The 17,531-nt window shown below is 48.2% G+C and overlaps 1 protein-coding gene across 4 annotated transcripts in view; it reads left to right on the top strand.

Moving 5' to 3' along the window:
• Positions 1-17,531, top strand: part of cfap74 (cilia and flagella associated protein 74) — a 60,460-nt gene that overhangs the window by 39,810 nt on the left and 3,119 nt on the right. For all 4 annotated transcript variants that reach the window (XM_035383618.1, XM_035383614.1, XM_035383617.1 and 1 more), the window contains exons 23-37: positions 3,299-3,386; positions 6,607-6,780; positions 7,138-7,271; positions 7,695-7,971; positions 8,689-8,832; positions 9,229-9,389; positions 9,957-10,091; positions 10,421-10,530; positions 12,039-12,094; positions 13,292-13,411; positions 13,562-13,717; positions 13,805-13,934; positions 14,729-14,883; positions 15,886-16,018; positions 16,394-16,521. In XM_035383618.1, the coding sequence (XP_035239509.1) occupies positions 3,299-3,386; positions 6,607-6,780; positions 7,138-7,271; positions 7,695-7,971; positions 8,689-8,832; positions 9,229-9,389; positions 9,957-10,091; positions 10,421-10,530; positions 12,039-12,094; positions 13,292-13,411; positions 13,562-13,717; positions 13,805-13,934; positions 14,729-14,883; positions 15,886-16,018; positions 16,394-16,521 (2,101 nt within the window). The remainder of the gene's footprint in view (positions 1-3,298; positions 3,387-6,606; positions 6,781-7,137; positions 7,272-7,694; positions 7,972-8,688; positions 8,833-9,228; positions 9,390-9,956; positions 10,092-10,420; positions 10,531-12,038; positions 12,095-13,291; positions 13,412-13,561; positions 13,718-13,804; positions 13,935-14,728; positions 14,884-15,885; positions 16,019-16,393; positions 16,522-17,531) is intronic.

Raw genomic sequence — 17,531 nt, 5'->3', positions numbered from 1 at the left:
GAGTAATTGTTTTCCTTTTTTTTTTTTAGTTTGGTTTTGATCCGGTTCACTGGTATACAGTATGTTAATAGGAAAGTATAATAATGGAAGGCGTATGTTAACAGGCGTTTGAAAAGCTCATAATATATCTGTAATATATACTGTGCTTTTCGGAAGTTTTATAAATGAGCACCTCTGTTGGATTATTAGCATGATTACAGAGTCATGAGACATCGCTGGCCCGGTAGCTATGCGTATTTTTTAATCCCCCGCGCTGCGTAGAGAGGCTTGTCTCTCTCGTCATTCTCCTCGGACCGACGGAGGCCCACAAAGAGCAAAGAGAAGCGTCGCACGAAGGGGGTCGAGGTTAAAGAGAAGCACTGGGGTTTTTTTTACAGTGCAGTACATGGTCTTTTTTATTTGATGGCGGCGTGTTGCGTGAGTGCATTCGGTAGCGTCCTCGCTCGGTCATCGACTGAACTTCGGCAAGGTCACAGCATAATCTCCAGCGAGGGGGGAAACATCTGCAGCCAAAACGCGTCTGCTGAGCAAGCTCGCCAGCCGGGTGCAGGAAGAAGGGGAGATTATGGTCTGTTTGGCCCCAGACTCCTCAGATTACTGCATGTTATCAGTGAAACGCTGCAGCTGTATGTGCCTACAGCTCGTACGCTGGGGGAATGGGGGTGGGTGGGGGGGGGGGGGGTGGACTGATCTTTGCAAAGTGTCCTTATACTGGGGCTCTGGAGAAAGAATGTTTTCACATTAGTGTGTGTATAGTTACGAGTGTGTTTTTCCTTTTTTTTCAGAACAATTAATCCTCTTAATCTGTTTTGCAACCCTCGTCATAATCACTTTTCTTATGGGGCAGTGAGCGGGAAACGCGAGCTTGTAGAAAGTGGTCTTTTTGAAATCGCTTGGGCTTATTTTCAGGTGTTTCGCAAAATAAAGTTGTATCGTGTTTGGCAGGCGGGAAACACCTCTCTGTTTAATTTCTTTTTTTCCAGTCCTGCAGAGCGTGTGTCTGCTCCAGGATTACGAGTCGTCTGCAGATTACGGCTTCTTAAACTGGCTTTCCGCGGTTTCAGATGAGGCCGGGGGCCGCTGGAAATGGGATTCTGCTGGCTGTCGTGACCGGATGGGCAGATCCGGGAGGAAATTAGAGGTTTAATTGCGCGGCCGTGGCCGTGATGAAGACTGAGCGAAGCGTCTGCGCTCACGTCCGCGCTCCCGTCCTCCTTCATCTTCCCTGCGATTTACGCGGACGGCCCTTTCACTGACGCCAACGCTCTCTCTCTCTCTCTCTCTCTCTCTCTCTCTCTCTCTCTCTCTCTCTCGCCCGGCGCCTCCACGCCCGATCCCAAATCGCACGCGAATCTCGTGAGCTCACCGTAGACGAGCGAGTTTCTGCTCTGCCCGCCCCGCGCAATAGGAGGGTTTTTTAAAAATTGGGGAGGAGAAGAAGGGGGGGCAAAGGGGGGGGGGGGGGGGGGTGACGTGCCAAGCCGAAAGATGCAGCCGACAGATGGGACCGCTGCCGTCCCGCCTGGCTTTTCCACCCCGCCCTGCCAAGCTAATTCAGGAGTCCAGCTCCAGCAGCGATTCTATTAGCAGAGAACAAGTGACTCTGTAAATAAATTACCAGCAGCGTACGCTCCGAAGGCCCGTCTCCAAGCGCCCACTGTAAACATGCTTCAGTCGTGACCCTAACACCTTCTGTAGTACTTTTTTTTTGTTGTTGCTTTTTTTTTTTTGCTTCCTAGGCTGCCATCCCCATATGTTTGTTTGCGTGGAGTACTGTACGCGCGTAGCGCTGAGCTGCCTTGTGGGGGAATTGAAAAATGAAGCAGGTACAGTGCAGGGCTCCCAGAGGCTCTGTGAAAGCATCAGTCATTTCAGAATGCATCGCCGTTGTTCAGGAATATAGAAATCTGGAAACTCCATTAAAAATCGCGCGACGCCATTGGCTGTTGCGGCTCCGACGTTCACGCCGGTAGGCCCCTCACGGATCTTACAGGGGAGCGGAACGGGATATCTGGTGCTCAAGCTGAACTGACAACCGGCAGTCTGTTCCATTGTTTGAGTTAGCGGCTCGCTCTTCCAGCAGACTCCCAGCCGAAATAGCATCGCCCTGTAACGGGCGGGAGGAACTCCTTAAAGAGCCCGGCTGAATGCTTTGCTCAAAGTGCCGCTCATCTATCCCTTCCCGTCTTCCCAATCACTGCTAATCTTAGCTCGTGACAGGTTTATCGCTCAGGCTTTTAAGGAGAACACCGGGAAACCCGCATTAAAAAACGCTGGAATCGCTTCTGTTTTCAGGCTCTGCTAACCACCTGTGATATCGGGTCCTCATCTCCAGAATCATCTTCTCGGTCTCCTTAAGAGTTCCTCGGCTGCTGTTGTTCAGACGTTCGTGTCTCCCGTTGTTTGTGATGCTGATCGACGTACCGTGTCGGTTTGCAGTAGCAGTAGCATGTGGGCGTTCTCTTAAAGAGAGAGAGCCCGCAAACCCCGTGGATTACTGGACCTGTTTACAGCGTGATGCGACTATGAGGGTCCAGTCTCGCCCTGATGGAGCCTGTGTTACCAGCATCTCCGCGGCTGGCGTGCAGAGACGGATGAAGAATTCCGCCCCCCGCCGCCACTCCGGAAACCCGACAGATGTGGCGGGCCGTAGCCAACGGCGACGCGCGGAGGTTTCGGGCCGCTCCGAACATCTGCTGCCGCACGCGCGCGCGTGTGTGTGATTGAGGGGGCTCTTCCGCTCCTTTACACCCGATAATTCGGCAGCCCCGTCACTGCTCTGGCCCGCCGTCTGGCCGTGCCGGTGCTCCAGCTGTTCTCCAGTCTTGGCGGACCGCTGACTGTCCGCCCCTACCCCCCCTCCCCCACCCCACCCCACCCGTCTCATTTTGAGCATTTTCACACCGAGGGCCTCCCGAGTTTTCGGGAAAGCGGCGGCAGAATGAGAATCGATCAGGCGGCGTCTGCAGCGGGCCCGCGTGCTGTAATTATGCCTGTTATGAGTTATGATCTTCTCGGCTCCGGTGTCTGTCGGGTTCGGCCTTCTCTCGCTTGGCGCCGCGGCGATCGTCCAGGGCCTGCCTCGTTCTCCACCGCGTCGTTATCGATCTTCTGCCCTTCAGCTCTCCGTGAATCTGTCAGCTCTCACACGCCCTTACTGTGTCCATCGGTTTCGGCATTGTGGAATCAACGCACCCCCTAACACTGTGGGATTACTTGTTATCGATCCGGTTGCAACTTCAGTCGAGGTCGCTCATAAACATATATTTTTTTATATATTTTTTTGTAATGCCCGCAGGTTTTCCTTGCCGGAGGATGCTGAGGGCTTCTTCGACAGAGAGACGGGAGTTCTGGAAGTCCCGATGTCAGTACAAGTGGCCGATCAGGTCAGTTATTCACCGCTGCTCCCGTCGTAAACGAAGTTTAGTACAGATATCAGTTCCTGGACGGGAGCCCATTGTAGACTCGTCGCCCAATCAGGTGACAACGCTCCCTTCATTCCTTCTGCTGAATGATTTTTATTCTGAGGCTTCCCATTAACGCCCTCGTCGTTCGGTGACACAAGGTTAATGCAGGTAGTGCCAGCGGACCGAATTAAAGAGCGGCCCCCAGAGGCCCCCCGGCTCGTGACTGTTAATGAGGTGCCCGTGGAAACGAAGGTTATTTCACGTTGTTTTAACCGCTCCAGAAATGAGAGGAATGTCTCTTTTTTTTCCCTCTTCCGTTTGGCTTTTTATTTTCCATCCTCTCTTGCCTCTCAAACCAGGTCTCCTGTTGAGTTAATCAGACATTTTAAGATTCCATGTGAAGACAGCTGTAATATTTGTTCCATTCCATTACATTACATTACATTACGTTACAGGCATTTAGCAGATGCTCTTATCCAGAGCGACTTTCACAGCGTTTTACCCCTTTCCCACCTCAACTCCAATAAAACATTAAAAATAATGGAGCTTACGATTGTTTTTCTTTTAAATATATGACTTTTTTTTCAATATTACACCAAGTGCTATTTGCATAATTAACAGATATGGGTTTTTTCAGATGAGAAAGTCACATAAGCTGCAGTTTTCCAGGCTTCTTTGCCTCAGTAAAATGTGATTCCTTTATTGCGCAATCCTTAGTTCTGATTTAGAACTGATTTAGCTATTAGAATCCCAAGAGCGGGGCGATTATGAAATCATTTAGCAGGAGCCCCAGTCCTGGTCGAGGGAGACTCTAGAGCCTTTAATCATCAGTAGGACAGGTTTTTTTTATATCAGTAAAATATCATGCCTGCCATTTTTTTTTTTTTACTCGCGCAGAAAAGGGCAGGACTTTGCCATTTACCCATAGTGCCCGGCGTCCGCGGCATAAGTCAGCTCACAGCCGTGTGCCGGTGATTCATATAATTCCTCCCGCTGGCCGAGGTTCAGGTGGGCCCGGCCCAAACTCCGCCCTGGAGCCTCCTCTCCTCCGCGAGGGGCAGGTGGGGGAGGGGGGCTGGGGTTGGGGGGGTAAGGCCTGGGGGGGGGGGGGGGGGGGGGCCGTTTCAGCTCGCCGCGCTCCGACGGTTCCCCAGGCCAGGGGAGACGCACGCGGAGAGGAAACCTGTGCTTCGGTTCGGGAGCCTGGCGGAGCACCAGCCTCCTCCCCGAGCCTGGCACGCTAACCCAGCAGAGCAACAGCGAGCGCTAGGTCCCGGTGAACAAGGTCACCCTCGCCCCCGCTGAAACAGCAACTGGAGTGAGGAGCCCCCGGGCATGGCTGTGCGTGCGGAGATATACACTGATCTAACTTTCTGAGCAGCGCAGCCTTCGCCGTAGCTGAGACTCAGGGAATTTTAATGATATCTGTGCGTGGTTTTCACAAAGACGTGGTCTCAAACGCCTGATCGTCAGGTTTTGCCTGATCTCACAGCTAGCTTTTTTTCTTTGTTCTTTGCTCCTTTGCTTTGACCAGGTAGTTCAACTGAGAACTCAATTCTCTTTCGCTGTGAACTCGCTGGGGTTTTTTTTAATCATAGATTATATCTAGCTATAATGATCATGACAATCATGAACAGCGTGCACAGATTTAATTAAAATCACCATTTCTGGGCGTATTGGTTATAAGGATGCTAAAATTACGGTCAGTCAGTTAATTGAATGTCACTGTGTGAATAATCAGCTGTCCTGGGCAGTACAGTACAGCAGTAGAGTACAGTAGTACTGTATGCCATGGCCAGTACACCTTTATTGTGATCTGTGAATGACTAGATGGGTAAATACCCACAGATGATTAATTAATGTTTGGTTGGCTACTATTTTATTGAACCAGCAGCTCCACTGAAACATTTTTTTTTTGAGGAATTTTGCAAAGATTTTTTATGTTTTTCATTTTACAATTTCTCTTAAAAAACTTTTTCTTTTTTTTTTTGGAAATTGTTTTTAACCTAGACTGAATTTTTGTCCTAGTAACATTTATTTAACTGTGTGAACACAATAATATGATTCATGTACATAAATAGCTGAATTATAACTCACTGTGCAGGTGTGCAATATTATAACATTTTTATAAACTGCAGGAAATTTGTGTATTCCTACAGTGACAATTATAAATGTGTTATGTGGTCCATTAAACTTCAAGAAAATATTTGGTTACGAAAAATGAACAAGGCTGAAATCATTTAAATTCAGGATAGTAGCGTGGAATATATTGCAGGTATGACACATCTAGTCATAGTGCTTAACTACTTAATTTCTCCTATGCAGTTACTACATATTAATAAGGTATTAATAAATCGGGGAATTAAACTACATTTTTCAAAAGGATATTTTCATAATTGCACTGATAGAATGTGTCTTCAAGGGGGAATAAAAAACAGAAAACTCCACCTCAGGAAAAATGGTTCCCTGAATGAAGGAAAACGCAATTGTGGGATTATATAGTTGTTTTTCCACCAACAGCAGAATAGTCATATACTGTAGTGTATCCTCAATATGTTATGCAATGCATCCACAATAAAAAGTACCAAAAAAAAGTAAATGTTCATTTCCTGTCTGCTCCGAGAGATTTTGGAGATAAAAATGTGTATTGCTGCCATATCTTTTTATTATTTTATTTTTATTTTTCTAAAAAAAAAAAAAAAAAAGGTCCTTATTTTGGGGCGGGTTTCTTTTTAGAGCTCAAGTGACTAACGCAGCGATAGTATTTTTATAGAGTTTGAGCTCCCTGGCGCTGGCGTGGATAGCCCCGGCTCGCTGCTCAGCCTGACAGCTGCGCTGCGCGCGCTCGCCGGGCCGCTCTCTGAAAGGCTTGTCTCCTTGCTGCTGGATGGCTGTGTTCCTTCTGTCTGTGACTCACGCTGCGGAACCCTCAGCATTGCGTGGTGCAGGGGCTTGCGAGCAGGTCCCATTCTCGGGCCTGTGTCTCTCTTTGGCAGAGGATGCTGTGCTTAATCATAGTCTTAATCATGCGCACGCTGATTTCGGTGCGTGAGGGAGAATGGTTTCTCTGTTAGTTTTGATTATTAAAAAAATAAAAAAATACAATGTAGCATAGATATAGTGGGCAGTAATGAGAAATATAAAAAATAATAAACACACAGCTAGCTTGCTGATATGTACGGTTCTTTTCGGCTTTTAGGTCCGGCCTGTTGCGTTCACGGTCAACGCCATCCTCACAACCTCCGAGCTGGAGTTTGACAGGACGGAGGTGGATTTCGGGCACTGTTCCGTTTTTGAGTCGGTGAAGACCAGCGTCCTGCTCAGGAACCGTTCCCTGCTTCCTCAAGACTTTGGTTTCCTGGGAATCCCAGAGGTATAAAAAAAAATAAAAAAACTCACACACACACACACACTGGAGGTTGTGTAATACCCAGCACTGGCAGCATATTTGCTGGTTTTTTTTTTTTAATTCTTTTTGCAGAGAATGAATCTGCTGTTTCTGTATGGCATGAGAACTCTTAATTCCCATCTGTGTATAATTGACTGTACAGCCTATTGAAGGTTGAATTGCTTCTGTATGCATAGCAGCAGCACAGTGATGTGTGGGCTGAGCTGAGAAGTGACTAGAATGAGGTCGCCGTCTGCAGGACTCTGCAGCATCCACGAGAATAACCTGGAGAACGTTCCGGGGAGCTTAAATAAGCAGTTTTCCTGTTTGTTCTTGTCCTAGTTTGTGGACGTGCAGCCCAACGATGGCTTCGGCACACTTCTTCCCCTGGAAACTCTGGAAATAGATGTCATTTTCAGCCCCAAGCAGGCCACAGAATACAAATTCCAGCTCAACTGCAAATCCGGAATTAACAGGTGATTATGCGCTCATCTTCATCGACACATTTTCAAGCCACAAAATGGTAATTAAAACACTCACTTGTGTTAGTTGTAAGTCGATCATTATTATTTTATGAGATTAGCATATGGTGGAAGCCTGGATGGCTTACAGTGTTTTTCATTTTTTCATCAATCATTAATGCAGTTGCCCTGCGATAGATTGGCGACCTGTCCGGGGTGTATTCCTGCCTCTTGCCCAATGCATGCTGGGATAGGCTCCAGCACCCCCCACGAGCGACCCTGACCAGGAATAAGCGGCTATAGATAATAGATGAATGGATTCATGCAGTTTGGATACTTACAGCTGCTTGGAGTCAGTTCAGGAGAAGCTCTAAACCAGCACAGTATTTTAGCGTGTCAGTCCCACAGTAGTGTCCCGTCCCCCTGTGTCGCACACAGGGACTTTAAGCTGAGGTGCAGCGGCGTGGGGGTCCACCCGCCCCTGGAGCTGTCCCACTCGCTGGTCCAGTTTGGGGCGACGGGCGCGGGCGACGTGTCCACCGCCGTGCTGCACGTGGTCAACGCCCACACGGGCCACGGCGAGCTCGGCCGCCCGCCGCCCCGCATCGGCACGGGCCCCGCCTCGCCCGCGGGACCCAGGCTGTTCCAGTTCGCCGTGCCGGAGAGCTCCGAAATCAGCATCGCCCCCACCACGGGACGGGTCCTGCCGGGACAGGTGCCAGAGACCTGTGCACAAATAAATACATCTGATAACAAACGCCCATACATATAGATTTGTAAAAGGGTTTTATGCAGAAGCTATATCTAAATCCCATGTGTAAAATTCATACATAATCTTATGTCCATCTTGCTGGATAATTTTAGTGTAATTAATGTTGAGCGCAATGTTGAGTGCAAATCATGCCAATGACTTAGTGTGTGTTTCAGCTGAAGCCTGTATTTGAGCATTTGAGCGCACACTATTTCAGCTGAAGCCTCTGCTTGAGCATTTGAGCGCACACTATTTCAGCTGAAGCCTCTGCTTGAGCATCTGAGCGCACACTATTTCAGCTGAAGCCTGTATTTGAGCGTCTGAGCACACACTATTTCAGCTGAAGCGTCTGCTTGAGCATTTGAGCGCACACTATTTCAGCTGAAGCCTCTGCTTGAGCATTTGAGCGCACACTATTTCAGCTGAAGCCTCTGCTTGAGCATTTGAGCGCACACTATTTCCACCGAAGCCTGGATTTGAAGGTTTGGGCACACACTATTTCAGCCTAAGCCCGTATTTGAAGAGTTGAACACACTCTTCCAGCTGAAGTCTGGATTTGAGCGTCTGAGCGCACACTATTTCAGTTTAAGCCTCTGCTTGAGCATTTGAGCGCACACTAAGCCTGAATTTGAGCGTTTGAGCGCACGCTAATGGCCGTCCCGGTGCTCTCTGGGTTCGCAGCGCTGCCTGGTGCAGGTGACCTTCAGGCCCACGGTGTGTGACGAGGCGGTGCAAGAGGAGGCCGTGCGCCTGCTCTGTCAGGCGGAAGAGCTGCGCGTCAGGGAGCAGGAGAAGGCCCAGAAGGAGCAGGAGCAGGAGGACCTGGTAACCATTCACTGGGAGGGAGAGAGAGTGAGGGGGAGAGAGAGAGAAAAGAGAGAGAGAGAGAGAGAGAGAGAGTGAGATAGAGAGAGAGAGAGAGAGAAATAGAAAGAGAGAGTGAGATAGAGAGAGAGAGAGAGAGAGGGGGGAGGGAGAGAGAGGCATCTCCTGTACTTTGTGTCTGGCCTGTGTTTTGCTGTGAACATTTTTCCACACTGTTCTTTTCGTATGTCAACAGCTCTTATATGCTTTATTTTGTTTTCCCTCATGACCAGCGAATTGCGGTTTTTGCCTGTCGTGTGAAGCGCGTGATGATTTGTTTGTGCTAAAAGCCCTCATAACGAGCCTCGTGTTCCGCTAACGCAAGCCGCTGTTCTCTGTGCCCTTGTGCTCGTCCAGAATAAGAAGGACGAGCCGCGTGACTCGAAGAGAGGCAAAAATCAGTCGTCCAGACGCTCCTCAGCCAAGCCGGCCCTCAAGGAGAAGGGCAGCAAGCCGTCCCCCACGCCCAAAATCTCCAGCCCCTTCCGACCGCCCCACCCGGCGGACATCAGGCCGGAGTACGTCTCACCCAACACGGAAGAACGACTTCCATCCATCCCACTCCTCTAACAACTTCCATCCATCCCACTCCTCTAACAACTTCCATCCATCCCACTCCTGGCCTGGAGAACACATAACCGCTCTGTTCAAGAGCATGATCACCGCAGCACCGGCAAATTAACTCAGCTATATTTACAGTCTTTAAGTCCCTCTCTACAAAGCATAGAACCTTTAAACATTCATCAAAACGCTTACCAATTCCCTGATATCTTGGGCCTATATAGATCTCCTTTTTATGCAAATATTTCCACGAGCCATTGGAAAATGAATTATGAAGTGAAACCAACATAATTAAATATAAATGGCTATATGGCTGTCTTTTTCAATGCACGCAGTCCCACCGCTCCGCATTCATTCTGTCAGCGTTTCGGCGCTTCACACCGTACCGAACCCCTTACTATCCCAAAATTAGAATTGCAAAACGCGGCCTCTGCGCTATTTATCACCTGTGTGATTTATCCCTGCCTGTTAAGCGCTGCTTGTTTGGAGATAATCGGTGGGATTCCTCTCTCTCTCCGTTTCAGTTCAGATGAGTTCGCTGCAGGCAAAGCGTCTCTGCTGCTTTCCTTCGCCCAGCGCTTCACCCGCTACGTCATCCCCTGCTTCGTATCCAACGGCGACGCTACCGACCAGCAGCTGCCCAGTGACCTGCTGTTCAGGTACGGTTTCCCCTCAGAAAGGCTGGTCAGTCTCAGGGGTTGTTCGCGGTCTCTTTGAATATTCGATTAAGTGGCCTGTAAACAGGTCCCTCATTTTTCTTTTTGTTAATTCTCACTTCAGTGTCTGAATGCAAAGGCAGTGAGATTAGATTTTCTTTAGCGATGACAGTTGGGAGTTCACGTTTGTTTGCACTCAATGTGTTCGTGCTGAACAATACACATTTTGCTGAACTCCATGTAGGTGAAAGAGCTCCTCCCCCTCCTCCTGTGGGAGGAGTCAGCTAGGTCACATGTCTGCATGTCTAACACTGGTTTCTGGTCCCTTGCAGCCCCCACAACACCCTGTACCTGGAGCTGCACTGTCCAGCCGTCAGGCCCGCCATCGTGGTCATTTCAAACAAGGGCCGCAGAACCGTCAACTTCCACCAGGTGGCAGTAGGTCAGGCCATGCACACCTTTTCCTTCTGATGCGTTTTTGCGTCTGTCTGTCTGGGCCCCTGCATGCTGCAATGAGAGTGCTGTAATCGGTACAGGGAACAGATTTCTGCTGGGATAAATAAGCACAAAAAAGAAGTTATTCTAAGCTCCCATGCCAGACCTCTAATGATGCAGATACTTCTGAAAGCCTTACAACAGGATTAGTATGTAATTCACCCCACAGAAAAAGGGAGGATACTCTCATGAGAGTCACAAAGATGTATAAAATCTTTGCACATTTAGAAAATGTTCTGTTAACAACCTTAGAAGAAAACCACACCAAAATATTTTCAGTTGAATTGGAATTGAGAATTTGTTCTGCATTTTGTGAAATATAACTGACTAAAACACATGTATGATATGCAGACCTTGGCTGAATTTTGATGATGGTGGGTCTCAAATCAGAAAGCTATAACGTATAAAAATAATTACCAGTCTCAGTTATCTTGGATCAAACTGCACTCATCACAGAACGTACAGAAAGTTTGGAATTCAATGTTAATTGCACATACACCAAAGTGCTATATCCTTCAAGAACAGATAGCATCCCAATATATAAACAATTTTGTGGACTCCATGGACATCCCAGAACTAACTAAACAATGTTTAAACAATATAAGAGTCTGCTCACCATGTTTGCCACCCCACTGAAGTCTGTTTTCAGAATGCAAAATGATAAATCACCTGGACAAGACGGCTTGTCAGCTGAATATTAAAGATATACTCAGGGGAACTAGTCTCCTCTGCCGCACAGAATGGCAAAACTCCATTATATCATCTTCAGCACTGCTACAGTCTGTAACTGCAATAATCTCACCAGTCTTGAAACAGACAAACTCTGGGTCTCACTGCTCCTCACAATCCACAAACAAATCCTGACTGTAACCGGGGCGACTGTAACTGGGAGACTTGCACGGCGAAGTGTCATCAATCTTGGGGTCTCACACTGTAAAAAAATCTCCAGTGTAAATTCAGCTCTAACAGAGCATATATGAGTCCAATAGGGACCATATGTACTCTGTAAGAGTTGGTTTAACACTGATCATTGTACTGTGCTGGGTGTTCCTTGCCTGGTCATGCAGTAGCAGCTCCTGTGATTGGTCAGTGTAGCTGCTCCAGCTGTGCAGATGAAGCAGTACTCCAGCTTAAAGGCTGTGCAGCTCAGCAGAAGGACTGTGCAGCTCAGGAGGGGCGACAGGCAGACAGAAGGCATTTTGGAGGACTTGCGCAGCCACCCTGCAGTCTCCCAATGTTGCAGTGCTGAGGCTGGGAATAAAGAGGAAAATTATTAGAGCATAAAAAAATTAGCATGCAGTCAAAAACGCTGGCAGTGCCGCCTCAACATTATTACTTGTCCTCTTTTAATTCAAAAGTCAAATGGAGGTTCAGTCGTTAAACGATGAACATGTCCATGTGCTTCTGTCCCATGTCCTCATTACCGTTGCTGTCATATTCTGTATTTCCCTAAAGGCCAGAGAGTTATCCAGAAGGTCACAATACAGAACACTTCACTGGAGTCTCTGGAGGTATCCTTTCTAATCACACTGTCCACCTGGGGAGGTCTGTATTTGTACAGGTCTCCCCCTGTGAGTGCTAATGCTAGGGAGGCCAGCATGTGCCTCAGGTTACCTCACTGAGAGCTGAACTGTACTTTGAATGTAATAAGAATTTCAATTCACTGGAGCCATGTCAAGAAAATGCATGTGAGACCTGTCCACTTGATGGTGCTTTGAGTTTTTATGTGTACTTTTCTGTATGCTAATAGTTTATCTTTTTAGCAACATGGAGGGTGAATTAATAATTCATTCAAATAAATAATTAATTATGTGTATTAATATAATTACATGTTATAACGCAAGTTAATGGAGAATTTGTCCCCAGATTGTAGTGAGATTGTAGTCCATCGAAGAATGGACAAATGGACATGCTTTGACCACAAACAATCTGAATCTATGAATATTTAGCATTGATCAGATCAATGACCTTGAGCGCAGGCTTGAAAGCAAGATAGCCAGCTAGCTGACCAGTCCATGATTTTGCATAGGAAAATGTGACCACATTAACCTGTACTTAAGTTATTTGGTCTGGCAAGGTCATTCTCAAACCTGCTTCATAAATATGCAAAGGAAAGAACCATGTAGACCATGGCTAGTGTCGTTATAAAATGATATTTCACAGAATTGACTTGTTTGCATGTTTGCATTTACATATTTACATAGAATATTCTTACCCACCAAGACAAATCAGATATTCCAAAAAAATATGACTCCCTTCTGTTTTGTGCAAAGTACTTAACCTGTTACAAGGATGGGAAAACCCCCATTGATGCCCACTCAAACCAGAGCACGACTTCCTCTGTATAATTTAGCAGTTCACAGACAGAAAATCCATGGAGTTGCATATCTCATAATCACCTATTGCTCTCTGCTTTGCCCTCTGTACAAGGCATTCAATCAAAGACTATATAAAGGATTTCTCTATGGACAACTGTGTTCAATATTCAAAGCTGGCGTCCAGGAACAGGACGTAGTTAAGTGAAATAGCGATGAAACCTTAGCATTTGTTTCTAATCGCAGTTCTCTTCAGATATTGTGTCATTGGTTAAATTTTTTGTTTTTTTTGTGATGGGAGGTTGGCTACAGAGAACTACATTCTGCTCAGTGGAAATGGTAAGAAAAGAATCACCGACGTTGTACATTGCCCTTAATCAGAGCGGTGCTTAGCTGAGATCCTCGCTGCTGGACCTCAGCGGACCTTTCATGGTTCTGAACGCCCTCCGGCCTCTGGGGCCTCAGGCCACTCACTCCATCGTCCTGAGTTTCTGTCCCACGTCGGGTAAAAAGGTAGGTGGAGCGCCACAGGGAGAGACGGCGCTGTCCCTGGGCTCAGCGCTCAGAAGTGCAGTTTGACATTCTCTTCCTGATTCCTGGCGCCTGTTTGGAGGTGCCACTGGCGCGCTCAGACGCTGCGATATGGCTGTCCCTTTGTCGCAGTACCGCGAGACTTTGGACATCAAGAGCGCCGAGACGACCCTCCGCCTGACGCTGTGCGGCGCTGGCGTGGACCCTGCCGTCACCTGCTCGCACGAGGGGAAGGTCCTGGACTTCGGATACGCGTTGGAGAGGGAGAGCGCTTCGCGGGTGTTTAAGGTAGGCCCAGGGCTGCGCCCCTGCTGGCCTTGTCTTGTATTACGGCGAGCGCAGACTGCGGTACTGACCTGGTTTTCCTGTGTCCAGCTGCAGAACGCCTCCTCCCTGCAGGTGCGGTTCAGGGTTCACCTGGACAGTCTCTCTCTCGCCAGGCAGCGGGAGCAGGAGGAGCTGCCAGCTTTCCTGGCTTGTGGCTCTCGGCTACAGCCCACTGTGGGTAAGACGGGAAGCGCACCTGCTGCTGGATTTGGTTCAGCTGGACTTGCTGTGTGTCTGTCTGTGTTCCAAGTATGCACACACACCACACACATGCACACACATTCATGTGTACACCACAGTGTGTGTGTGTGTGTGTGTGTACACCACTGTTTATGTGTGTGTGTGTGTGTGTGTGTGTGTGTGTGTGTGTGTGTGTGTATATGTGTGTGCAGATGTACAGGGTCTTAATGACAGAATAAGAACACCATTGAACATCACTTAAAAAATTAACACTAATAAAAAGTTATTGACATGATTGATACAAAGTGTGACGAATTTATGTCAGTCACTGTTGGCACAAAAGAAAGGCTGGATTTTTAATTTACTTGTTGTTTAAACACAATTGCACAACTTATATTTTTTCAAATGACTTTGCATTTACATTTATTGTATAGCCAGCCACATGCTACCAGCGTAAAGTTGTACTGCACTAAGATTTTAAGTCTCACCAGAGCTAGGGATTATTTTTGTGCTTTGTCGATGATTCATCTCTCCCCTTTGACTTTTGGGAAATGTTCTCTGCAAAACGCTGCCAGTATTTAGTGGAAGTTCAGAGCGTGTGTCCGTGGCCTGCAAGGGCTGTGTGTTAAACAGAAGTCTGTTTACATCTCCTCAATCCACTCTCCTCAGTGCCTAAGTGGCCATCGCACATTAAGTGGTTTTAGGGAACAGTATGCAGAGGAAGCATAGCTCTGTAGTTCTGTCTAAAGGGGAAAAGGGACATGGTTGGATGTTTATATGCCTCTTCCCCAGGTACCCAGAACTACAGTGGTCTTGGCGTGTTCAGCGTGGCGCCAGTAGAGGGCACCATACCTCCGGGGAAATCGCAGGACGTCAACGTAACGTTCCAGCCGGACCACGAGAGCCTCCACTACTCGGACAGGCTGACCGTGGAGCTGACGAATAAGGTGTCACTCCATCACAAACCGTCTGTGTGAGAGGGGCAGGTGGAGCGCCACCGGTTACTTATCTGACCGAGCTGGATTAGCGGGCTGCGATGACACATTTTCTCTAAATATAGGGCCCTGAAAGAGCTGATGGCAAACAGAAGCCATGATAATAATAAAAAAAACGCCCGGAGAACAAGGCCTAAAAATAAAGCTCATCAATTATGGCGAGGCTGTAAACCACCAGACAATTTTCCTTTCAAGAAACACTCTGGCCCCATGAGAACGGCAGAAAACCAGGTTAGCGCGCGCGCTGTTAGCAGAAAAACAGCGTGGGTTTGGAAGTGAGCTGCCGGCTCCCACGTGGGACCGCCAGGAAGCTGTTGCTGTGGGCATTGTTTCGCGAGCTTTAATGGAAACATTGGCACCTCGTCCCCTCGCATTAGGTGGGAAACAGGCCCTTCTGAATGTGTCTTTTTTTTTGTTGTTGAGCCGAGAGCCTAAAGTTTGCGGTCTGTAAAAATGTATCTTGCTCATATGCGTTGTGTATGCATTCCATTTTTTTCCATATATATATATAAAGATGGCCTAGTTTAGTCGGAGAGAAAACAGTAAGCCTTGTATCGATGCGTGGGAAACCTGTTTAATGTTCTTCCCTGTCGTGTTGTCATGCCTGTTGTGTAAGCCCGTCGTTAGTGTGGGCAAATGGGGTCAGCGCGAGGCTTTAACTGAAACGCGAGCCTGTCAGGTGCATGCTGGGATTGAGGGGGCGGGGCCTCCCCTCTCACACACCACCAAAAAACCCTAACACTGTGCTGACTGTACATCATATGTGTGTATGTATGTGTTTATATACTTCTATAGATATTACTGATCTATGAAATGAATTGAATAATATGGGAAAAAAAATATTGTACTATATTACAATCTATGGATATAAAATGATAGTGATAAATTATTTTTTAAATTTGTCCAAAGCATAGTGCAGTATTCTGGAAGCCAATGGCCTGTCCTGTCTCCCAGCAAACAGTGTGCACGTTTGACCTGAAGGGGGCAGCGCGCCTGCACACTATGTTCCTGTGTGGTGGAGACCCTCTGGGCGTGCCGGTCGAGTCCCTGGCCACCTTGCCTCCCATCAGTGACCCGGAGGTTGCAGGTATTTACGAACATGAACAGGGAGTTTCAGCCATTCACTGACATGGAGGAAGACATTTTAAGTCGTGTGTATGAGACACAAAGTACTTTTCCTCTGTAAATAGTAAATAGCATTGTAAAAGAGCACTGTTTGAGCATAGGCTGCTTATTGGTGCTGGGATCATTGTTACACATTGGCACTGTTTGAGTGTGTGTGTGTGTGCGTTTGTGCGTGTGTGTGTGTGTGTATGTGTGTGTGTCTGGGTGTGTGTGTGCGTGCGTGCTTTTGTGTGTGTGTGTGTGTGTGCGTGTGTGTGTTTGTGTGTGCGTGGATGAGTGTGTGTGTGTGTGTGTGTGTGTGTGGGAAGATAAGTGAGCTTCCTGTCCTCTCTGGCAGAAGCAGAGAAGCCCCCGCTGGCCGTCCTCCTCACGCTCAGAAGTGTCTATGGTGAGAGCGGAGTCCTCCCGGCTGTCCGCGAGCTGGAGGTGGGCTGCATCCGCTGCTCCCTGCCCACGGCCAAGAAGGTACCGCGTTCCCCAGCCCACTCACTCGCAGCGGCGCTAACGTCTGCTGCTCTCTCACTCACCCACAGGAGCGCTAACGTCTGCTGCTATCTCTCACACTCTAGCGCTAAGGTCTGCTGCTCTCTCTCAAACCAGTGCTAAAGTCTGCTGCTCTCTCACACACCCGCAGGAGTGCTATCGTCTGCTGCTATCTCTCACACTCTAGCGCTAAGGTCTGCTGCTCTCTCTCAAACCAGTGCTAAAGTCTGCTGCTCTCTCACACACCCGCAGGAGTGCTATCGTCTGCTGCTCTCTCACACACTAGCGCTAAGGTCTGCTGCTCTCTCACACACTCCAGGGCTAACGTCTGCTGCTCTCTCAAACCAGCGCTAACGTCTGCTGCTCTCTCACACACTCCAGTGCTAACATCTGCTGCTCTCTCACACACTCCAGTGCTAACGTCTGCTGCTCTCTCACACACTCCAGCACTAACGTCTGCTGCTCTCTCATACACTCTAGCGCGAAGGTCTGCTGCTCTCTCAAACCAGCGCTACCGTCTGCTGCTCTCTCAAACCACCGCTAACGTCTGCTGCTCTCTCACACACTCCAGCACTAACGTCTGCTGCTCTCTCACACACTCCAGCACTAACGTCTGCTGCTCTCTCACACTCCAGCACTAACGTCTGCTGCTCTCTCACACACTCCAGCGTTAACGTCTGCTGCTCTCTCTCAAACCAGCGCTAACGTCTGCTGCTCTCTCACACACTCCAGTGCTAACATCTGCTGCTCTCTCACACACTCCAGTGCTAACGTCTGCTGCTCTCTCACACATTCCAGCACTAACGTCTGCTGCTCCCTCAAACCACCGCTAACGTCTGCTGCTCTCTCACACACCTGCAGGAGTGCTAACGTCTGCCGCTCTATCATGGCTAACAGTGGCTCGGGCCTTGCCTCGTTTGCGGCTCTCCTGGAAAAAAAATAATAATAAGTAAATCCATTCCTGCACACTTCACGTTAAAACCGTGGAGTGA

Source organism: Anguilla anguilla, chromosome 11 (assembly GCF_013347855.1).
Source record: "Anguilla anguilla isolate fAngAng1 chromosome 11, fAngAng1.pri, whole genome shotgun sequence".
In the NCBI taxonomy this organism is placed as follows: domain Eukaryota; kingdom Metazoa; phylum Chordata; class Actinopteri; order Anguilliformes; family Anguillidae; genus Anguilla; species Anguilla anguilla.
This window is presented reverse-complemented; position numbering and strand designations above follow the sequence as displayed.